Below are 23,830 nucleotides of genomic sequence, written 5' to 3'. Positions count from 1 at the left end.
TCCCATAGCGTTCAGAGTCGCGCGTCCGATGCTGTGAACCGTTGTGAAAGTACAATGCAATAAATATTAAAATTGAAGTCAGTAGGAGACGCTACGAAACTAAGCACTAACTTCCTCAAATAAAAAAAACGACAGGAAAATAGTTTAGTTGGGTTTAACATTTACTAGGGATCGTTTTGTTGCGACCTAAGGTGGGGGAAAATGTAGTTGGGGAGAGGACGGGAGGGGCACTCAGTGGTCTCATTGTCATATTATTTCTTGTCATACATCTTCTAAGACTAATGGTTAGGTCTTAGGACCCCGACTGGTTTAGTTACTTGCTTCGAGAAATAAGGGCTCTACCGAGTGCCCCTTGCCAGTGATGTAACCTGATGCTGGCAAATTTTGAGGAGAAAATTCTCCTGGAAACATAGAATGACGACATTATTTATTGATATTCCTTCATTGCCAGGAAAACTCTGACGGACATATGATAAATATGACATAATATCGACAATGCAAACCTGACAAATGACTAGAGGACTAACGGCTGTGAGGTTGACATTTCTTGGTGTAGGTCTGAAGAGTTTTATAATAAAAAGGGAAGCATTGCCCATGTTCGACTGTCTTTGAATCTCGGCATGTTGAAACGAAGTTTAAAAAACGAAGGAAATCAATAAAAAACTTCGTTTCAATATGCTGAGATTCAAAGACAGTCGAACATGGCGACTAGTGAGAGAAGTCCTTTCTTTGAGGCAAAAGATCGTCTCAGAAAGGGAGACCATCCACTTTCTCCGCCGCTGCCATGAATATCAAGTCACTCCAAACTTTATAACCAACAAGCGATTTCACGAGATAAGCGTGTTCCCAAGGAAAGCCGGCAGATGCAGAAGATTGAGCAACAACTCCTACGTATGGCATTGAAGGCAAAACAGGAGCACATATTCTCTTTGCTTAAGAAGTGTGTGTATAAAGAACATTGTTGTGAACGTTTTATGCCGGAACGCATTTGGAGGAGAATATTGGGTGAGTCAATGTCCATTTGTGATTATATTCGCTCTAGTGCTAAATCTAGACTACAGGAAAAGTTCGGACGATTAGTAGACCCTCAGCAACATCAGAAGGTTAATAAATCTGTTAAATCTACCTCTGTATGTGCAGATCACAACACCACCATTGCTAATAAGAGCAGTGCACATTTCGTGTTTCTGTGATTGGCGATGTACTCATCTCAGCTGACGCGCTTTCCGTTTTGGATCTCGGCCCTAGTTTCGCTCCTGTGCAATCAATAAGTCCGGAGGTATCACGCAAGATAGTGGGCGGCCTCCAATTGGTTCATGATAGGTTGCGACTGAGAGCAAAAGAAGAAGAGCGAAGGCAAGAGAACAGAATAGCTGAGCGAGTATCCCTACCCTCCATACCTTTTTCCCGCGTATGATGTATAAACCACCCGAACCCAACCCCACGGTAGACAACAAGTTTCGAGTGTTCGCAACATCAGCGTACTCCGTTTTGGAGCGTTTCTCGAAAAAACACGTAAATTTCAATCTCTCGGTCGCGCAACGCCGAGGCCTACTTGAGATTCGCAATCTTATTACAGCTGGAGAGATCAAGATCTCCGTTAGTGACAAGGGAGGCGAATTTGTTGTTCTATCACGTGAACTAGACAAGGCGATAACGAGACAACATCTTGAGGATGACAGTCTATATGTCCCATCCTCCGCCAATGAGTTCAGAAAGCAAAATCGCCGCCTAAACAGGGTTTGGGTAGAAACAGCTGGAACAGCAGGGCTCCCAAAAAACTTTATTATACGTCTCAAGAACGACTTACCCGCATGTCCAGTCTTATACACGCTAATCAAAACTCATAAGCTCTCTGAAAATGGCCTCACTTCGAACGATCCACGTGACTTTAAAGTGAGACCTATCATTAGTGGTATCGGGGGCCCCACGGATAGAATTTCCTGGCTGCTCAACATAATCCTAAATCAGCTGCTCAAATATGTCCCTGTTCACCTCAGCAGTTCTAGCAACTTCCTAAAACATCACCGCAGTGCCTCGTTTGAGCGTGAATGTGTAGTAGAGACCTTTGACGTTACGTCACTCTATACGAACGTTTCAAACGATGTAGCGATGCAGGCTGTTCACGAACTGCTCACGCAGCGCCAGGCTTTATTGAACATGTTCATGTACATACATACAACATGGATTAAGCATTAGACAGGTCATGACATTGATAAACGAATGCCTGAATTGCTCTATTTTCCGATGGTTGGGACAGTACTACCGACAACTTAGAGGCCTAGCTATGGGACAAAGGCTGGCACCCACTATCGCCATTGTTTTCATGACCAAGATCGAAAAGCCTATAATAGACCGCAAACCACTGCTGTATTATCGTTACATAGATGATTGCTGATCGTCTGCTCAACACAAGCAGAACTAGACACGTGCTTCAATCTTCTCAATCAGCAGTGTCCGCACATTAATTTCACAAGGGAGAGACCGATAGACAATTGGTTGGCTTTCTTGAATGTGCACATTTACTTGTGGAATGGGATATGTAAGACTAAGTGGTACCGAAAACCCAACAGCAAAAACACCTTAATCCACTACCTTTCAGCGCATCCCAGCAAAATGAAAAAATCTGTTATAGGTAACATGTACAGAACGGCGGCAAGAGTCTCATCGAGTAGCCAGGAAAAAACATGGTCTGAAAATCTTGCTCATAAAGTAGCAATATCCAATGGGTACCCAGCTGGAGATGGTGCTACCCGACAAGCACGACATCCCTCTCGAAGATCCAACGTAGTGGATAGCCCAGAAAGGATCCCTTTCTGTTTACCTTATATATCTTATGATATGAGCAGAGCGATACAGGGTTGTCTACGGAAAGCGGGTCTACAGAATGACGTGAGCGTTGTGGAAATACCTCCAGCAAACCTCAAGGGTCAGCTGGTACGTAATCGTGCACATGATCGACTCTGCACAACTCCCAGCTGCGTGATTTGCCGGTATGACAGAGAGGGTGATTGCATGATATCAGGAGTAGTGTATCGTATCACGTGCAGGTTGCGCGGTGACGAGTATATAGGGGAAACGGGACGTCCATTGTGTATAAGGGTAAAGGAGCATCTAGATGGACACGAAAAATCTAAAACCTTCACCCCATTTGGAGCACACCGTAGAATATGTCATCCAAACTCCGAAGTGGAGGTAGAAGTTCGTATATTATCCTACGAGTCCGAGATCACAGCACGCAGAACACTAGAGGCCTTTTGGATAACCGCCAAAAGTCCAAAAATGAACAAGAAGGATGAGTGCATTGCTATCACAAACGAGTTATCCCTATATCAAGACCTATGCGGGTTTTGATCTACGGGCTGTGAGGTCCCTATATAAAAACCCTCGTGACTCGTAGTTGTGGTACGTGGTGGTCTGCTGCGTTAACAAGTCTAACTAATGATGTAAGTACTAGCCAGTGTGTTGCTGTTTGAGTTTGCCTACCGTTTGGATGCTTTCGGTAAGGTGATGAGGCACTTGAGGGGATAAATCACTAATGGCTTTGAGCTTGCCAGGCTCTGACGAAGGTGATAACGCCGAAACGTTAGCCGTTGTTTAATAAAGGCGATCTATGCCAATCTTAGCTACAGCTCAAGGAAATCAATAAAAAATGGGAAGCTCTCTTCAAAAAAAGTACTGCTGCTAGGTAAGCTTAAATTAGGTTTGAACTATTTGAATTCTACAGATGAAGTTGACGTGTCCCACTGTAATTGAAGAGAAACCCGTAATAATGTTTTGTAGATCGATTGCACGAGGACTCTCCAAGTTTTTAAAGGCAGTATACCACGAATCTGAGGTGGTGCGGATTTCAGGTGGAGTATTCTTATACGGGACAGTAGATTATGGAGAGAGGAGTGATCCCGTCCATTTTTTCCTAATTGCCGTAAAAAAAACGGCCCGGAAGATCCGCGCACAAGGCTGACCGCTCCAATGGAACTCCTTGTGGAAAATAGAGCTCCGGAACGCTCGAAGCCATATCTTCCGGGCTGTTTTCTACGGCAATTAAGAAGAAATGGACGGAATCACCTTTCTCTCAATAATCTGCGATTCCGTATACAAATACTCCACCGGAAATCCGTACCACTCCAGATTCCTGGGGTGATGCTTTTAAGGATTTATTGCTTACTGCGCAAAAAAAATATATATTTTGCATCTCGCTCCTTTCTCTGTAACAACATCAGTTAGTAGCGTAAACGTGTACTTTCTTATAATTTCGGCAAATTACGAATTCGTTAACTTTTCTTAAACTAAATTTTGAGAGGAAGATAGGGGATACAGAAAAAGGAAAACACTTCAGCACAAAAAATTTCCTCCTGTAAGGTTGAATTTTAATTTTTATAGAACTAAGTTTAGATTGAACAGGTTTTTATACCTTATGAGATGAGTTATTCGATTTTGTCCGAAGTCGCACACATTTTGAAGTGAAGCAAAAAATCCAAACTTTCACTCTTTTATTAATTGTGCAACTACGGAAATGCGATTGAAAAATCTTCTGATAAAGCATCAAGAAAAGCCTCATCCGCAAATCTTCATCTCTGTGGCTGTCGTGGCTCTCTCTAAGGCCGATTCGAAAAACAACAAAGGGGGAAAACACATAAGAAGAAAAGTTACCATTTTCTCAACTAGTTTCTGAAAAAAAAAATCTAGGGAATTCGCAATAATTTTTTTTCGCAAGCTTTGAAATTGCTTTATAAGGGCGCTTCACTGCACTGACCATCTTCCAACACTGGCCAGGACTATTGGGCCTATCAGTAAAGTACACGTGAGATTGTAAAAACCAAAATTAACGACCATAACAATCTTAATATTAGTTTATTTAACAACAACGACTCTTTTCTTCTTTCTTCTTTGCTGTTTCTATCTATTTTCTCTTCTTTCCACCCTTACGACCCCTTCCAGCTCCTACCCCCTTCTTACGATGCCCTGTTGAGAAAATCCCAGCGCATCCTTAATTTTGAACGTCATCTGGTATAGTTTGGAGAAGCAAGAAAATGGCAACATCAAGACTGGCCCAAAGAACGCACTAGTTCCACTACTAGAAGTGTAAGGAACAAGGTATTTTTCACAATTTTGTGGTCTTTGTACCCTCATCTTAGCTAACTATTTTGACTATACACATTTTGTGTCTTCCCTAATCATATATTTCAGTATTATACGATTAGATTCCAAAGACAACCGTCGAATACGACCCCTTGCTGTCCTCCTCCCCCATTCCCATTACGACGTCCTTGTTGGGAAGATCCCAACGTACGTCTGACCTTGTTCGTTAGGATGGTCTCGAGTGACTGTTGAAGTAGAAAAGTGAAAAGTGAGTTAAATGCCCCTTAATTTTCGGCGCTTCCACTATTTTCCATGGCTCATAATCGCTTTTATGCACTTCTTGATTTCGGTCTAGTGCTTCTAAATTGGGAAGTTGTGGATGAGTAATCAAGGGTTTAATGTAATTTCGTATCCAACGACGGGCGCCATCCCAAACTTGGAAAGAAGAGCTCTCAGCCTTTTCTGGAACGTTTTCCCGCGACGGATAGGATAACTTTCCATAGGATTAAAGGCGTCACCACGCGAATCTGAGGTGGTCCGGATTTCAGGTGGAATATTCGTATACGGAATCGTAGATTATGGAAAAGGGGGTGATTCCGTCCATTTCTTCCTAACTGTCGTAAAAAACGGCCTGGAAGTTACGACTTCGGGCTTTCTGGCGCACTATTTTCTACAAGGAGTTCGACTGGAGCGCGCCAGCCTTGTGCGGCGTCGCATCTTCCGGGCCGGGCAGTCGCTATGAAAGCACGGAAGTAAAATAAAAGAAAAGATTAATTCTTTCATGTATGGGCCGGTCAATGTTTACTTATAAGCGTTTATGTCGTCAAAAGGTCACTGCCGCCTGTAAGATATAACCTACCGCTTTGTATGCTTATTGACATGTCCTCTTTTTGTCATTCGCTGTTATTTATTGCATGCATATTTCCCTGCAATGCATATGTGTTTCGTGCGAAAAACCTTCCCTTGTGAATTAAATACCCTGGAATATTGCCGTCCCGTTGGGAATATCGCTTTTAAATGGTGGAACATTTGACTGTAACACCGATTTGAACGCATTATAAAAGCGAGTGGCATTTAAAGGCATCACCCCCCGAATCTGAAGTGGTGGGGATTTCTGGTGGAGACTTCCTATAAGGGATCGTAGATTATGGAGAGAGGTGATTCCGTCAATTTCTTCTTAACTGCCGTAAGAACGGCCTGGAAGTTACGGCTTCGGGCTTTCTGGCGCACTATTTTCAGCAAGGAGTTCGATTGGAGCGCGCCAGCGCTGTGCGGCGCCGCATCTTCCGGGCCGTTTTTTACGACAATTAGGAAGAAATGGACGTAATCGCCCTCCTTTCCATAATCTACTATCCCTTTTAAAAATACTCCACCTGAAATCTTCGCCACCTCAGATTCGTGGAGTGATGCCATTAATGTCATGTTTAGAACAACTTTTCGAAATTATTCGAATTGAATGTTTTAATCATAAAATGAAGTAAAACTAATGAAATAAAGTTTCATTGCTCCAGATAGCACGAGAGAAATATTTTTTTGTCTTCAAAAACAAATTCATGCTACCCATGTCAAAGCTTTTATTGCTTAATCCCCCTTTTCTTTATGTCTGTAAATTATTTTATTGTCTATCCTGTTCTTGTCTGCCAAGACTTTTATGATATTGACTAGGAACGTGCTAATTTCTGCTTTTTTTCCGAATTTTCCTACATTCCGATGTTTTTATTCTCTGCATGCGGTGACAAGTCGTTCAAAGATAGTAAAGGTTGGTGAGCCCACATTGCTTGAAACGTTCCCACAAAATCGACCATGGTCCCAGACCAATTCGTTCGTTTTCGGTTACGTTGTTGTACACGCCGTCTGGAAGTGATAATCCTACTGGGAGAACTTGGGAAAGGAGGATTTCTTTCATCTTCCTTAGGAGAAGATCTCAGGACCTTTAAAAATAGCGTGAATCTAAATTTAAAAAAAATCAAATCTAAGAACAAGATAAACTGTTACTTATGGTTGAAAAAAAGACATTACACTTTACACTTTACGCCACGTGCACGTTCTTTTTGCCATTTTGTTTCCTTTTTTGTATATTGCACATTGTTTGCTTTGTATTATATTATACTATTTATTACATTATCTGTATATTTTTTTAATAAGAAAAGAGATGAAAAACGAAATTATAGCATCACATTTTTGCCCATTTCTTCCCCTTTTCGTCAATTAACGCATATCGACTTGACGCGGATCGCGGCCAGAAGAGAAGTTACCCGCGGTGTACTCCGATTGATTGCCAAAGTAATCTTCCATGGTTTTACGAGGAAGAAATATGTACGAATAAAAAAAGAAGCACCGGTCGAGCACCTAATTTCCAGACTAATGCCTCGAGGGGATATTAGAAAACTTTTTTTACGCATGTCGAGAGTCTGCTGTACTTAACTAAGCAGTAGGAAAATAAATTAGTGAATTCAGCTCACTGTACTCACTTGCAAATTGCCTTAAACTATTAGTTTAAGGAATTAGTTTGTAGAATTTTAGGTTACATCTTATTTTGTAATTATTTACTTGCTAGCTGATAAAATTCTATATTATTTGAAAGAGCTCTCTCTTGCTTTACAGAACTGCAGTCGTTGTTTTTTTTAAATATTTTTAAATTTTTTAGTCTTAAAAATGGAATATGTAGGAAGCAGAAATCAGCACTTTCAACCCCTACTTTTCTTAATTTTTTTTTCTTCCGCACTTCTCAAAAAACTGGTTCAGCAAAAAATTGGTTCGGAGATGGGAGCAGGTTGTAAACGAAAACTTAGAGTACATTAATGACTAATTCCTTGTTATAATTATAGTTGTCGATCGATAGAATAGAAAAACTCCTGTCGAATTTAGAAGTCTTCTGGTGCGAAGCATCGTCGAGGTCAAAGTCGTAAGAATTTTGGAGAGTATTTCTGCGTAGTAGATGCGCCGATAACACCTTCGTACACAACGAAAATGTCCGGAGCGGCTGTGGCAGCTTTTTGACTTTGAAGAAAAATAATTGTCAGAAGTGCTAATATTAGTGCTTTCTGAATATTTTATTTCAAAGGCAGTAGAAATAATTCTAAAAGGTTAAATTGGTAAAAAAAAAACAATTGTCACATTTTTTTTAGAACGAAAAGAGCTCTTTCAAATAATATAAATATTTTATCAAGGAGCTAACAAATTATTATAAAATAACACATAATACGAAACTCGACAAACTCATTCTCTAATCTACAAGATACAAATACACTTAAATCTACGATTTCGAAAAACTTATAATATAAAGTATGGCCTTGTTCTTCCAGGCATGCAGTGCGCAAACGTCAGGACTGACCTCTCCAACAACGTCTTTTCATCGGAATTCAGGAAGGAACAGCGTTGGAGATATTACGTTCACGATGACAGGGCTAAAACTATTCGATAGTAAATTGACTTTTCAGCACGATGAACATATGCATATAAGCATTTGTGCGCTTTTTTTTTTGGACCGTGGCTTTTCCATGAGCAATGGGTGCTCTCTGCAGGCTCGACGTCAATGGCGCTGCTCGTTCTCTGAAGTTGGATCGATCTAAGGATGACGCTTAATGTTGTCTTTTTTTTTTCGAATGCGCACGTGGAAATGTTCAAAATCCAGCACACTTGGCAATTTTCCAACTTTATCGATTTTTAGGGAAAAAAAAGAAAATTTGATTTTACAGCAAAGTAGTTGATAAAGACACGACAGTTATGGAGTAAGCGTAGCATATTCTAGCCAGTTTTTCGGATTTACTTGCTAGGAAAAAAACACTTGAAAGTGAGCGAGATATGGACAGATAAGACTGCAAGTGTTGTATGGAACGAATTGGCACTAAAGAACAATAAAATCACGTATAATTTTACCATAGAAGAATTAAAAAAAAAACTTCTTCTCCAACTTCCTTTACATCATTTTCAACGAAGAATAGAAATAATTTAGAATATGGGCACGCTCACAGTTATAATCTAAATACATTCGCACACTTTAAGGTATTCGGCTCGAAAATGATCTTATTAAATGCCAACCAAGAACGAATTGCGAACAAATCCTGTCGTTGTGATTTGGACACTTCCTCGGCGACGGTGGACGTTTCAGAAAGGAAAAGACAATTTTTTTGGGGAAGAGTACCTGAGAATCGGAAACTAGTACTGCAGTATGACATCATTTTACGGAACTTAGAATTAACCTGTAGCTTTTCCTCCAGATTCATCTAAGTGATGTGCCGTTCCGGATAGTCTGATGTTGAAGCCGATAAAGCTCTCCCTCTCCAACATGATGATAACCTATTTTTGTTTTATTGTTTGTATTGTATTTGCTTATTTGAATAAAGATTCTTCTTCCAAAACAAGTAGGTTGTATTTTCCGATGCTCTCTTCACATGAAGCAGTCGGTTGACCTCAGAAAAATCTCTTTTGGTCCGGCGATAGATTTCGGAATGACACGTAAGCTGTCCTGAATTAATGAGTTTTCTAAGGTGTTTTTTATGTATCCTCCGAATGAGAATTGGAACCGTTGAGCGCGGCGTTCCTTGTCATTTTCATGCTTTTATTCGATTGGGCGGAACCGTACAAAAACGCTGAGCTGGTGGGGCTCGAACGTATGAGACGAACGCGGAGCCGGCCAGCTCTCCACTCACACATCTCCCAGTCTAGGAACCCTTCTCAAACCTTCTAGTAACTATCTTTCATGATAGATTCATTCCGTAAGAATTTGTGCTTGCACAGGTTTTTAGGAATTGGAAGCTCCGAAAAAAGCAAGCACAAGCCCTCGGCAATGTCTGGTGAGCAGCAGGAGCAGTCGGGTAGGTGATAAATAGCACGCAGCATCCTTCGTCCTTGTGCTCCAATTTTTTATTTTCGTGTTAGAATTCCTTAAAGAATTTGTGTGTAGCCATTTCAAAAAGTGAGAAGAGGAAAAGTCAGTAAGTTTTTTCTCGCCATTTTTTTCGCGAGTAAAAGAAGTAGGGAATTAAAAAATAATGACCGCAACAAGCTGCTGCAGCGTTTTCTGATTGTGTTCGGCAACGAGTGCAGTCTACAAGCACAAGTCTACAACTGAAAAAAGAAGAGAGAATATTAAATAAAAGTGAATCGATTGGATGATCAGACTCCGATTATTTTTCACTAGGCTCAACTTTTTTCATTTCGGTTGCAATAACTACAATTTCTTTAAGCTCGTTTCCTCCTCGAAGAGCGGTTTCCCAACAAAGAATTTCCCTAAAACGCACATATTTAACGTGACTACTGAAACTCCGATATCAGCGCTAATTATCACATAGTGTTAATCAGTTTTCGAGAAAAAAAAGTGACTTCTTGTTTTATGGATTTACGATCTCACGCACTGACCGTATCCTCAATGTAGTTTCGGGTTGGATCGATAGAGATCGTAAACTTCTTTGAAATCTCTCAACTACTTTTATCTGATTTTCCTTAGAAAAACCTGGGCAGGAAGTCTGTCAAAACTTCGCCGAGATCAGCACTGTTTTCGTCTTTTTTTCATCGTTGAATAGTTCTAGATTAATCTTTTCCCGTAGCGACAATGATAACAGTCCAGGACGTGCAGTTGGGCATTTCTGTGCGAAAGTGAAATGATTTCGCTTTTTGCAACTTTTGCGTTGAAGTGGATGGTGTTTGCAATGAACGGCAATGACACTGACACTGACAGTGACACTGACAGTGACATTAACCATTAAACAACAAACAACACTGATGGGATTAATCAAATTTGCCTTATAAACCAGTTTTTTTTCAGCTGTGAATCTTTTCCTGAAAATTTCAAAATAAGTCGAGTAATTTCCAAACTCATCACAGTGACAATTGCACAATTTTCTTTCTGAACATCTAATCATGAATTTTCTTGAATTTCACCACATTGCTATTTTTTTTTTGAAATTGACAGTAGTCACCATTATCTACATAAATTCAGTCATCAGAAAAATTTATATTATAACTTCGTTTCAATGAGAATACATTTCTTTATTGTAGAATAATCAGTGAGACGCTGTTTAATGGCTTTAAAGGAGTAGAATCCGAAATTCTCATTATTTTTCTGAAATTTATCACGCTCCTTTCTTTATTCTTCTCGGAATTCTCGGACTTTCTTCCTTCTTCACTTTCGCTTCAATCGCTTCTCTCAAGTCGATCACTTTCTTTTTGCTAAGCGCGACCTACAGCAATTATGTACGTGCTCTATAATTTCCTATAGGTGACGTAGCGCTCCTGTTTCACGAGAAAAGGGCGTTGTTCAGCGCCTAGACCTCATATGTGACAGGTATTTGTTCGGATACTCCGAGAGTACCCGAGAATCCTAGAACTATTCCGGTAAATAGGAGTTATAGAGCTGAGAAATATTGATGAAACCGTAGAAAAATCAATGAGAAACGGCTAGCGTTGCTTTTTTTTAAATTTTCTGGATGGTCACACGCAGGCATTTTCTGATTTTTTTTTGAAAAATAAAAAATAAACTGGTGCTTATCAAATCTTGAGAAATTCCCTAAAGCGTTTGAGTTTGAGTTCGATTCAAAATCGATTGAGGTTTATTTATGTTTATGTGACTAATACAGCGATTTGTGGAAACTATACGATATATCAAGTCAGTGTTTTTATCCTCCCGGAAAATTCCGCGACCAATTCATCGAGACCCGGGGGTGTGAAATGACCCATTACCCTAGAGCGGTTTCGAACCGTAGTCCGAAAATTCGCGGCCTAACCTCCTACAACTGTGCTACACACAATTTAATCATCCACTTTTATAAAAATCCTTTCAAGTCTCACTTTTTCTCTTTAAAAAAGATCTCACAAAAAAAGGAGTGTTCTCGTTATCAGGTCCTGCAAGGAAGTTGATTGCTGTCCTAAAAAGTCCCGTCTAATGTCACTAGTGTGATAAATAAACGTAGTAAGCGTTTGATAGTAGTTTGCTTTCTTTGTTCACACGTTGGCAAAAAGAAACGCTTTTCCCCATGGAATTCCATCAGGTTGATTCACGCTCTAGAATTTTCTTTTCAGCAATAACTGATTACGTATGAGAGCTTAAGCGGAAAATAGAGGAGGCGAAAAAAAAACCGATATAAACGGGATTTATCATGAGAATTTTCTGTTTTATATCATAATAACAAAGTTTACGGTCAATGAAATAGCTGTGAAGAAATCTCTCAGAATGAGTCTGATTCGCATGTGCTGAATTATTGCAAACGTTCCGGTCGAACAATCCCATCACACGTGATCAGGGGGAGTTATTAGGTTAGGTCATAGATAACTTCCGTCCAGGCAGACGATACCTAATTTTTATTGTTTACGCCTACAATGTATTACCCAAACACTTATTTTTTGTATCGCTACGCAGCCAGACTCTTTAGACGGGAATCTGCTGTTGTGTACGCTACGTTCAATTTTTTTTCTCATTCGCTTTAAAAATGGTGAATTGAAAAAACACTGACGCTATTTGACGGTTTGGGAATTTAAACAAAGCAGTAATGCTGTGGTTGCAGAAACAACGTTTTGTGCTCAAACGTGTCCAAAGGCGCTGAATGGGGCAATTTGGGGGGCTATGGAATGCAGTCGCTGTGAGGGTGAAGCCCAGCAACAACGTTGTGCGCTCAAACGTGCTCAAATGCGCGGAATGGGGGCCATTTGGGGGCCTAGGGAGCAAATCCTGTACAAAGGTGGTTCAAAAAATATGCAATATGTATGGGAAAAGAAGTGGTAACCGATTGGGTGGTTCGCTTGTCAAATACCGCTCCTGAGATGTGATCTGGGAAGACGAACCAAGGAGAACTCGTCCTCCAGACATCGATGACGATATTTTTAAGTCGATATTGAAACAAAATCCATAGCAAACAGAGAGAGAGAGAGAGAGTCAGCAGAGAACCTACTTACGTCACAATCAATTTTTTAAGATAATTCTTTACATTGCAGAAAAGTATGTATGTATGAAGAAAAACGGAAGTTATTTATCACTCAACCTAATGGATTCGGAATAGGGATCAACTTTGAAATTGGACGTTATTGGTAAATGATAACCGTGTAAGAGGCTATAATTTACCAAAAACGATTGCAGTTCTGATAGCAGTCCCTTATTAGTGCCTTTTTAGCCCATATTTTTGCCTTTATCTTTCTATCTTCTTGTCTGTTGGGCTTGAGCAGCCGTCTAATTGACTGCTGCACAAAGGACGGGGAGGGATGTAGTTTGCAACTGTTTGTTGTCTAAAAACACCTATGAATAGATAAAGCTCCAGACATTCCAATTTGAAAAACTCGGAATTTATCTGACAAACAATTTTAAAAAAACGATAAAATTAAGAAAAGGACAAGAAATACAAAAGAAAACAAGAAATAGAACAGGTGAAATGAAAAACGTTTGCCAATTTACAGGGATTTCTTCGGTCTTCTCTACCTTTCTTGAAATTTCCCACACTCGCCTCACTTTTATCAACATCCCAAATATTTGACAATTTATTTATTTTTTCTTTGTTCCTCAGTGTTAGTATATTCCCATGTTCATTCTCTCTGCTTCTATAGTTAATTTATGAATTAGCGGACATACACAATAATCCCTTTTTAATCCTCTTTTCTAAAGCCACTGTCTTCGTTTTCTTCTCTGCAAGCTCTCAACATTTTCATTTATTCATTTTTCTCACTATTTTTCGAGTAAATCCACTAATAACAAACGTCCATGTGCATGTTAATCACATACCGAAATTCTCGATATTTCCAAAAACAGAACAAAACATCTGTTAGCATTTGGGTCTGTGATTAGTATGCACATGGACGTTTGTCATTAGTGGATTTACTTGGAAAATAATGAGGAAAATATAGAAATCAAAACGTTAAGAGCTTGTGAAAAAGAAAAAAATGACAGCAGCCTTAGAAATGATGATAAGAAAGGGCTTATTGTGTATGCCCTCATATCTTCTTATTCCTCCATTGGGTTCTTTCAATATAAACTTTCCACTATGCATACTTTTTTTTTGAAGGGAATTTCCGCAGTAATTTTACGTTGATTGTTCATTCTTTAATTTCTTCTTTTCGTTGTTGTTTCGAATGCTCTCATAAATCTTAATCCATGAACATAACTCTTTTCGTTTGCCCCAGCATCTCACTTCCTTCTTTTTTTGTGGTTGAACTTGAATCCGCCAGCTGCTCAAGGTTTTTAGTCATTCGCACATCAGCAGCAAGGTCCATGTACCTCTGTCTTCCTCTCCGTTTTCTTCTCCTTCCATTATTTGGCTGTTTATCGTTCGCTGCGTTGTTATTTTAGCAATTTTCATGTGTGAAATATAAAACCTGTTCTTTTAAATCTGCCAATTTAAACTTTTTCTTGTGTATTTGTCTATGTATCTGCTCATGTATATCCGTCATTTTTCCATCTTTCTCAAAGTCTGCGCTTTTTAGGTTTCTGATGTTTGGCGTGTTGTATAGCACACTTTTTTCACCCGCTAATGTATTCGGTCTTTTTTTCCTCCTCTGTCCACCTATTTATCCTCATGTGCTTTTTTTTCCCTTCTCCTCCAGTCCCATTACAAATTTTTTCCTTACACTTATATGCATTAATTCCCTCTTTATCTAGCCTGTTCTCCTAAAGCAGCATATCTGTTCTTTTTAGACTCTCGCGACTCGCTCGCTTGACCTATCTCGATCAATATTCGCGATGACGTCATTTCATCGGGGGGCGTGGCCAGCTGAGAGGGCGCTGGAGATCGATTTGTTGCGCGCTTTTCCGTCACTTTTTTCTTCTTCTCCGAAACGACAAATCCAATGATGAATGAGATCATCGTCGCGGCGACAACTCGGACAACTGATCTCTATGGTCCTTGCCTGCAACGTCGCGAAATCTTCGTATCACTCTGATTTTGTTGTTTTTTTTTTTTGGCGCCGTTGTTGGAATTTCAGCTTCCTGTCATTCCTCGTTCCCCTTCGCTCTGATGTCCTATGATTCACATTATGTGTAGTTATATGTTGGCTTTTTTCAACGGGAAATGTTCGATTCATACTCTGGAAAATTGATTTTTCATTGTTTGCGAAAGTTGTAGAAAAGAAAAAGGTTCTAATTTAAAAGTATTCGCTTTATTTTGTTATTTTCAGAAAAGTTGCCGCTTTTCCAACTATCTTAATGAATTACAGAGTTTTTATAGGAACTATAAATTTCCTAAGAAACTAAAATGGTCTTCCAATGTTTTAAATTCACTATTCATATTTTTCTTTTCTTTTCGGTCCCTTTCTTTTACACAAAGTCAATTGCATCATTCACGAGTGATCGTTAATCATTCCCGCTAGTGATCATTGATAATGTGATTTCTTTGATTTCATTGAATTAGTGAACCAGTTCCAGAAGGTAAACAGAATTTTTTGCCGTCATTCTTGGAAATGACTTTTTTTTTTGTTTGTTCGCATCACCAATTGCTTCTTTCAACAAGTGACCGGATTTAGAAAAACGTCGATCTATGCTCAGCATGTTTGAGACGTATTTGTCGTGAGTGCAGTTTTATTTGTGAATTGATTCACTTATTTGTCTTCTCAGTTCTGTTGAACTTTCAATGTTGATTTGTCCGCGTCTCTGACACTTGAACTTTCTTCCTGAAATGTCGTTGATAACCTATGGAGATGTCCCGGATATTGTGATTTGTTGAGTTGTCAGTTGGCGTATCTACCGAAATTTTCAAAGTTTTGCTCGGTTTTCAAAGTTTTTTTCTTGAACAGCTGTCTGGCTACTTTCATTTTCGAAGAATCGATCTCGAATGAATCGTCGAGCGTCGTCGAGTGGACTCAATCCAGATCGAGTACCGACTTTTCGTTTCCTTGTCTACCTCATACCTTAGTAGAAATTGTGGATTTTTTTATTCGCATTTTTTTTTTCTCTTGGATTCCTCGACGCTCGTTTTCTTCGACCAGAATACGTAGAACTCAGACGACAAGTGCAGGTGCAGTTGTGTTCCTGTCACGAACGATATAGGTCCCAGTTTTTCCCCCCGATGTCAAATGTTCACGTCAGCACTATGAGTCCAGTTTACTTCACATCATTGACTGCGCTCTCATTTTCTGCTGCCGCTCTGCTCCTCGCCGAACTTTTTCGGCTGAGAGCTTCAACTCATCGAGGGAAGAGGGAATATGAATTTTCACATCTTCAAATCTACTCGTTTTAATGTCAGTTTTCTCAAAAGTTGTCCAAAAAACTTAACAAGTCATCTGGATATTCCTTTATTTTCCCATTTACTTTCTATTCGATACTATATTTATAGATGTATATTTTCTAATAATTTCCTTCTGCTTCGTAAAGTTTCTTTCCTTGAAGCCCTTTAGTGTTCTTAAAATCTTAATTTTCTTGAGGTTAAAAAAAAATTAAATATGGAAAACTAAAACAGAATCCAGTGGATGCTCACATTAACATTTAATCGTGAATATTTATCTGAACGAATATTCCCTGCAGTAAATTACATGAAGTGATTTTCGAGAGCACAGGTCATGGATTTCAATCTATTGTTGGTTAAAATTTCATGGATAGGTTATAGTTTGACACAGATTCAAGGGCTCAAAAACTACAAAAATTATGGTTTGAAAAATCTCACTTGTACTCTTATTATGTATGAGAATCTTTGAGGATGTTAATGAACCTTAACTTCTTAATTTTGGCTTTCACTATTTCTTAATGAATGTAGAAGTTTCCAAGCTGCAGTTGTAAAGCTAATAACGAAGAATAAAATAGAAGTTCCATGAGCGAGTTCTTCAAAATTCTTTTTACTAGCGTCTTATTTTTCTTGTAGACAAATATTTTATCTTTTTATTTTGTTACATACCATGGAAACAGAAAAAAATGCAGACACTCTCGATAGAGATCCGAAAATTCTCAAAATTTCAAAAATTGATCAGTTTGAATTTGTTCAGTGCTCCTCTTGTTCGTTTTGTTAAAAGTCGCATTCGTCGCATGATCGAAACAAATCGGTTTGATGGCGGCGAAAGGGGCCGAGGTCGAAAAAATTGAGATTCGAGGAAGAAAAATTCTGTGTGTTGCTGCCCACAGTTTAACGGCAAAAACCTTGTGACAGGGGGCTAAATAATGTTTTCCTGAAGTACTTATGCTTGATCTTTTTCTTTTCCAAGGTTACACCCACTACAACTGACCATATTGGTTTTTATTTGGCGCAAAAATCTTGGGAAAAAAAATTCTTTCTCTTTCAGCTTTTTCTTTTGGTGTTTCTCCGGAATATTATTAGCATTAGAACTTAACGAGGTCCAGTTTGCTTTCCATGCATTTTTATGTCTTTCATCCCTATAAAGATTTTAAAAAAAACAGAACTCCGATCAAATAAATATATGTACTCGCCTGAATGAAACTTTTACATAATCGTGTCTGGGAAAGCACGAATGTTTACAGTAGCTAAGAGCTCTCTTCGCTGATTTCATCTTTGATGCTTTTCCTTTTTGCTTGATTTTCGATTGCTGTACACATCCTTGTTGTTTTCGATTCTCGGCAGATTTCTGCATTCGCACGATTTGTCCTGCTTTCGTAGAAATTCTCTTCTCTTCGGAATTTCTTTCATTCTTTTACACGCACCTAGCGAAGAAAGCGAATCCAATGGTGAAGTTTATTTCAACTACGTTTAGACTCATTCATTCATCTCATCCCTTTTCTTTTTTTTCTTTCCATCTCTACTTCTTAACTTGCAGATGAAGCAGACTTAACATTTCCTTTCGATAGCTCTTTCATGTTGCTAAATGGCATTCTCTTTTTCTTCAGTGGCATGTTTTTATATGATTTTCTCGCAATTTCTACCATTTTTCTTCCTATTAAAAGTTTAGTCTATATTCTAGCTAACTTCGCGATGTAACATTGCTTACAAAGAGCCTACAAAACACCTTGTACGTATTTTTGAAACTCGCAAGGGTTCTAGGTTAAGTTTTTTTTTCTTTAGGACATGTTTCTCATGCCGCCGACAAACTAAACAATTCGTGATTTCACAGCACATGTCTTGTGACGTGAAATCACAATGTCGATTAGTCCGTGAGTCCGTGGAATCTAAATCCATTCGCGCTTTTGCAAAAACCTTTATTAACTCTCGGGGGGAGTACGGTAGAGATGTGAGCAATGAAATATTAAATGAAATGAAATATTACCAATAAAATTAATATCCCTTCAAATTTCGTAAGAATATTACTATACGTCTTTAGATGTTGTTTTTCTGGAATTCTAATTGAGCATGGGAGAATCGGGAAAATGAAAATCGAGAATGGGGATCGGGAATAAGGGATGCAGGAGCACGTAACCAAGGGATAGCTCCTAAACATAATAAATTAAAATAAAATTTACTAATTTACTCATTCCTCCCCTCTAATTCTATTTTTAGAAACGATGATAAATAAATCAATGAAAGTCATTATTTTTGCACAAGCACCGCAACCAACATAAATATTTCCCCTTCAGAAGAGGAGAACACTATCACTGATTATTTCCTCCCTTTTTTTCAAGTTCTTTTTTCCATTGCCTGTTCTACCTCTTTCCATTTGTCATCACAATTCTATTATCTTTTTTGCAATATTTCTATTTTTTGGTGATCTGTTTTTTTTTCTGGAAGAAATTGCGTTATTCTGTGACCAGAAGATAAATTTATTTTGTTATCTAAAGAATTCGCTCCAATTGATTTGCGTGAGCGGTTCTCATCTTCTTGAAATTTTCCCTTTCATACGTCTTTTGGTGCCTGCAGAAGAGGATTTTTTATGCTGAACTCCTTGCAACATGTGAAACTCATGGAATTCCGAAACGTTTAAGTTGAAAAAACACAAGGAGCACTTCCCAGTAACCACGTCGCCACGGTCCCGACACTAAGAAGGAAGGATGATTGTCCTTTTAAGTGCAACCAAAGAACACTCACTTAGAAATTCTACTTGGCAAGCGCACAAGGTGCGTAAACTGCCAATCCACATTAATACAGTTACGCTTGCCAACATGATTTCGCTTATTAAATAAATAAATAAATAAATAGACTACTACGTCGTTTTTGTTCGTTTTTTTCTAAGATTTCTCACCTCTAGAAAATTGCCCGTAATGAATTCGAGGATGAGTAATGAGCATCGCTGGATATTAGAGTCTTCCAATAATTTTCGTTAACATCTTGAGAACCCAATTCAATTACAGACATCTCGGGAACCCATTAGATAATCACAAAGAAAAAGGCTCAGAAGAGTTGTCATGACAACGCGTTAAAAAACAAACAAAGCGGAATGATCCTTCATTAGTTTATCTGAGATCAGTGAGCTAAATGTTCGCTGAACTCAAACTCAACCATATCTCATTGACTCAGATTAAAAATAAATTAATTAAATTAAACCCAAAGTTAAAAATCGGGTTTCTTTTCGATTCACCAGATCTATTAAAAGTTTCTTCATTCTAAAAAAAAAATAAAGAGAAAAATATGAAATGGGATTAGACCAAAGTAACTTTGTATTTGAACCAAAAATCACGACACGTGCACGAAAATATGAGAGATTTTTTCCACGAGGAGCTATAGTTTTCACTGTTAACCGTAACATATCAAATATATATAGTTCCAAACCTAAATATCTGGGGTAAACCGGTAATGATTGAAAGGATTCCCTGGAATGTGTCTCCTGCAAACTCACCTACCTTCAAGTCTAAACCATATTTTTCATTATCTGTACGCTGTGACGTATCCGTTTCGTGATTTTAATCCTCTTAAAAGTATTAAATCCTTTGATAAGGATACTTTTTCGTAGTCGGTGGTCTGTTTCGCACTCTTCAGGTATTTTCCAGTAACATGCTGGCTTAAAATTTCTTCCATATAATTCTCTGTTTTAAGATCTCTAAGAGATTTTCCTCGTAACTAAAAAGGCAAATCTCTTCTAAGTAAAATTTCAATGATAGTATGGAAATGGAAGTCAGAACTTTTTTCATCGCTATGTGCGTCTCCTTGATTATCTCGCAGAAAATTTCTATCCTACCTTGCACTTCAATCTGCAATTCACTTTTTTCTCGAAAGTTCTCAAATCGTCTACCACTTGTTTTTGTTTTGGCCGGAGCGATTATTTAACTTGTAATTGTTAGTCATTCCCCTGACCATCCCCTTATAATTTTCACAAATATGGTGAGTACGTGTTTTGCATGAAAATCCTAGCATTTCTTCTTCTTTCTGGAAGCTTTTTTGTTCGTCGCAGAAATGAAAAAAAACGCGAAGAAACAAGACAGACATTTATAAAAGAGAAAGCTCAGCGTTGCTCCACCAGTGCTTTTAAATTCTCTGAGCAGAATGTCACAGACAAGCAGAAATGAAGCCGGCCGCGATGATTTCCATCATCAAATATTTCCTTTGTTTCTCTTGCGATCCCACACCGTAGGCGCCGCTTCAGCAACAATGCCTTTGACTCCAGAAATGCCGCGAAACAGTACCTATTTCGAATAATTTTCAAGATGTTTCTCTGGGTCTACACGGATACGGTAGTTTCCGATATACGTCACGAAATCCTGAACCAGACTAGATTGCTTTCTCAAGAATTCGTTATTATTTCGAAACCTTTCTAAATGTTCCCAGGAGAAAAAAAAAGTGAGCGTTTCACTTTCCTTACAAAAAAAAACCTTGTGACCTTGATCAATGAATGCTCACGAGACTAATGTTTTCCTTATTTGGCCAAACATTTGGTTAACCTTTTTTCACTGCAAAACTGGAACACTTAAACTATTGAAGTTTGGAGAATCGTTGCAATTTTGCAATACTTGTGGTATTTACAGATGATGCAAGAAAAATCACGAGAAAAATTGCATTGAAAGAAGAAAAAATGCAAGTGGCAGTCTAAGAAATAAAATTATCTCCATCATATTTTTTAGAGGAAATCAGTGTTTTATTAACGTTCCGGTGATCGAACGTCATCGAAGTCGTCTGCGCTTTCGCTAGACAATGACCACCTCAAATATTATTTCAAAGCTTGGAGTGTAGCTGGAGTTGTAACGTGCGAGAAGATCCTACGATAAAAATTAACCTTCCCTCCCTCATGCCAGGCGCTTCCTCTTGAATCGTGATTCAGTTCAAGTGTTATCTACAGAAAATCGTGCCCTTTTAAATGCTAAAATTCTTAAATAGGACTGTTGAGGTTGCGATAAACAGACAAAAAACTATTAGAAAAAAATTACTGATTGAAAAATGCGCCATTAGCGTACTAAAATAATAAAAACTAAGAAAAACTTTCAAAACATGAATACAATCATTTCGAATAGACAAGGTCATCTGAAAGTTCATTTATATGTGATCGATCAGATGCATATGTTCGCACGCAAAGGTTTTTTCTTCTCTAAAGAAAAAGTGTTAACAGTTTTAGACATTTTTCTGACATGTAAGAAATAAAAAGTCACTATAAGTACGTGCTGGAAGATGAGAAACAAACAGAACTTTTTCTAGGCTGCGTGTAATTTAGCTGATAAAGAGAACCTACTCCAATGCACGAAAACGAAATAAAAGCTATCTCAACCGAAGAAAAAAAAACTAAGAGTAATTAAGAGTTGGGAAAAATTCGCTGTGACCACGTGAGTTTAGCGGTAGGTGTGCATTCGGGTAGGTTTGAATTGAATGGTGACTTATGGGAGAAGATGTAACAATCGTGACCGTGACTTTTTTTGTGTTAGACGTGTATTCTCGAAAATTATGATTTCGCATAGTTGTATATACGTATATTAATATATTTATATAAAATTTAGTTCTGGTATGAATGGCAAGTTTTATCATCTACTTTTATTTCACTTTTCTTCCGTAAAAGTTCTGCAATTGATATGAAATAGAAAAGTGAAAAAAACAGTTTAGTGGTAAGTTGGGCTACGAGGTTCTTGAAAAATTTACTTGACTGACTAAAAAAAAAAGCTCAAAAGCACTTATCGTGAAAATTCTGATTTTCGACAATAAAATTCAAAAGGACAAAGCATTTGGTGTTAATCAACATCCTTGAGATCCGGCAACGCTTCCACTTTAATGCAGGATCGTTTGAGGTTCACGAACGTGCGCATAGCCTATACGGTGACCTGCGGGCGCTGGCGCCGATTTATCACGTCAGTGTGTTATTTATCCACCTTGGAGAGATAGAGAATGGCCTGGTTGGCAGCAAGGCGGTCTCGAACTATCGATCGTACAGTCACAGCAGAACCTCTTACCGACTGCGCCACACACGCCCCTTTCTACAGCAGTTGCTACCAATTTGCACTTTTTTAATGCTACGTTTTTTTAGTGGTAAACTTTTACCAAACTTTACAAAACTAATGTAATCCATAGTATTACTACATATACTTTTCCAATTTATCACACTTCAAATGCTCTATTCATAGCTTTGAATTCCAAACAGGACGAGTTTGCTCGGAATTTGAACTTGTGATATGCAGACGCCATGGAACGTCTAGGGAAACCCCGCCTTTGTCATTCCCTTTTCTTCTGTGTGCATTTTTTCTCAGGGAAGCCCACGTGTCATATCATTTATTTACAACATGGTGTTGAATATTGCGGAATTCAGTGACAGGATCTGTCCATTCGCGTCACGCCACACTTCATAGGCCTCTCTTTACGTTAATCATCCTCAGTTATGTATTTCTTTCCTTGCTCCCCCTCAAATATCTTCCTCAGTTTTAGACATTTCATCCATAAAGATTATAAAAGTTCCATTAGCAAATGATTACTGCAAAAAGATTTCATAAAAATTTCAAATCAATTTTTTTCTTGAATTATAAACGATTCTAAAACTTAACCGATCTATAAAGCAAATACTCAAATAGTTATGCTAGTCGTGGAACTAAAGAAAGTCATAAGTTCAATTTTCCAAATCATCACAACTTAAATCCAATAGAGCACTTGGGCTTATTTCCCAGAAGACTTCACTTTCCTAACCCATTCTCTAATTTGAACATTCATTGTAGACAACTGTTCAAAGTTCGGAACAAATAACGAATTAGAGCGAAGTCATAAGTTTGGCACTGTAAAAAAAAAAACAAAAAAAAACACTTACCAAGATAGAAACTTACAATTTGAGCTGTTGGTCAAGAATAAACTGTTTACACGGAAAATTTCTGAGCAGACTTTCCACAGCCAGGAATGTATGCCTTTTTATTAACTTTCAATGGAGTAATTTTGTGGTTTTCCGAAGACAGTGGAAAACGAACAAACGCACGCATGATGAGGAGTTGAAAAAAAGGCTCCAGATAATCTCCTGATTACGGAGAATTAATTATTTTGTCCAATTTCGAGAGATCAGCGTGGATCTTATAAACACCTTTTCCTTCAGCAAAAATATATCAGCGGAATATCCCAATAGCAGGATTGCGGAGGTGTGAAAGTAGTTAAAGGCATCACTCCACGAATCTGAGGTGGTAATTTTAAAAATTCAGGTGGAATATTCGTATACGGGATCGTAGATTATGGAGAGAGGGGTGATTCCGTCTCTCCATAATCTACGATCCCGTATACGAATTTCTTCCTTTCCTTTTTGCAGTAAAAAACGGCCCGGAAGATAAGCGCGTGCACAAGGCTGGTGCATTCCAATCGAACTCCTTGTGGAAAATAGTGCCCCGGAGCGCACGAAACCGTTTTTTACGGCAGTTAGGAATAAATGGACGGAATCATCTTCTCTCAATAATCTACGATCCCGCATACGAATACTCCACCTGAGATCCGTACCTCTTCAGATTCGTGGGGTGATGCCTTTAAGAAAGCTTGGGAAAAGTTTGCCTGTTTTCAGACCGTACATTTGCCAAAACCAA

At 38.5% G+C, this 23,830-nt stretch overlaps 4 protein-coding genes across 4 annotated transcripts; 3 read left to right on the top strand and 1 right to left on the bottom strand.

Annotated features, from left to right (window-relative positions):
* Positions 1 to 1,413: 1,413 nt before the first annotated feature.
* On the top strand, positions 1,414 to 2,199 carry RB195_013591 (uncharacterized protein; the record flags this gene model as incomplete). Its single annotated transcript, XM_064203485.1, has 1 exon — positions 1,414 to 2,199. One exon carries the CDS (start codon positions 1,414 to 1,416, stop codon positions 2,197 to 2,199), a length of 786 nt encoding a protein of 261 aa, XP_064059366.1.
* Positions 2,200 to 2,640: 441 nt separating this feature from the next.
* On the top strand, positions 2,641 to 3,354 carry RB195_013590 (uncharacterized protein; the record flags this gene model as incomplete). The annotated part of the gene is made up of 1 exon (XM_064203484.1): positions 2,641 to 3,354. The coding sequence occupies one exon, from the start codon at positions 2,641 to 2,643 to the stop codon at positions 3,352 to 3,354; it is 714 nt and encodes a 237-aa protein (XP_064059365.1).
* A 5,080-nt stretch (positions 3,355 to 8,434) lies between these two features.
* RB195_013589 (uncharacterized protein) lies at positions 8,435 to 9,372 on the bottom strand (the record flags this gene model as incomplete). The annotated part of the gene is made up of 3 exons (XM_064203483.1): positions 8,435 to 8,489; positions 9,124 to 9,226; positions 9,285 to 9,372. 3 exons carry the CDS (start codon positions 9,370 to 9,372, stop codon positions 8,435 to 8,437), a joined length of 246 nt encoding a protein of 81 aa, XP_064059364.1.
* A 104-nt stretch (positions 9,373 to 9,476) lies between these two features.
* On the top strand, positions 9,477 to 12,802 carry RB195_013588 (uncharacterized protein; the record flags this gene model as incomplete). Its single annotated transcript, XM_064203482.1, has 3 exons — positions 9,477 to 9,540; positions 9,831 to 9,899; positions 12,585 to 12,802. 3 exons carry the CDS (start codon positions 9,477 to 9,479, stop codon positions 12,800 to 12,802), a joined length of 351 nt encoding a protein of 116 aa, XP_064059363.1.
* Between the last annotated feature and the right edge of the window lie 11,028 nt (positions 12,803 to 23,830).

The sequence above is a fragment of the Necator americanus genome, chromosome V (assembly GCF_031761385.1).
Source record: "Necator americanus strain Aroian chromosome V, whole genome shotgun sequence".
Taxonomy (NCBI): domain Eukaryota; kingdom Metazoa; phylum Nematoda; class Chromadorea; order Rhabditida; family Ancylostomatidae; genus Necator; species Necator americanus.
This window is presented reverse-complemented; position numbering and strand designations above follow the sequence as displayed.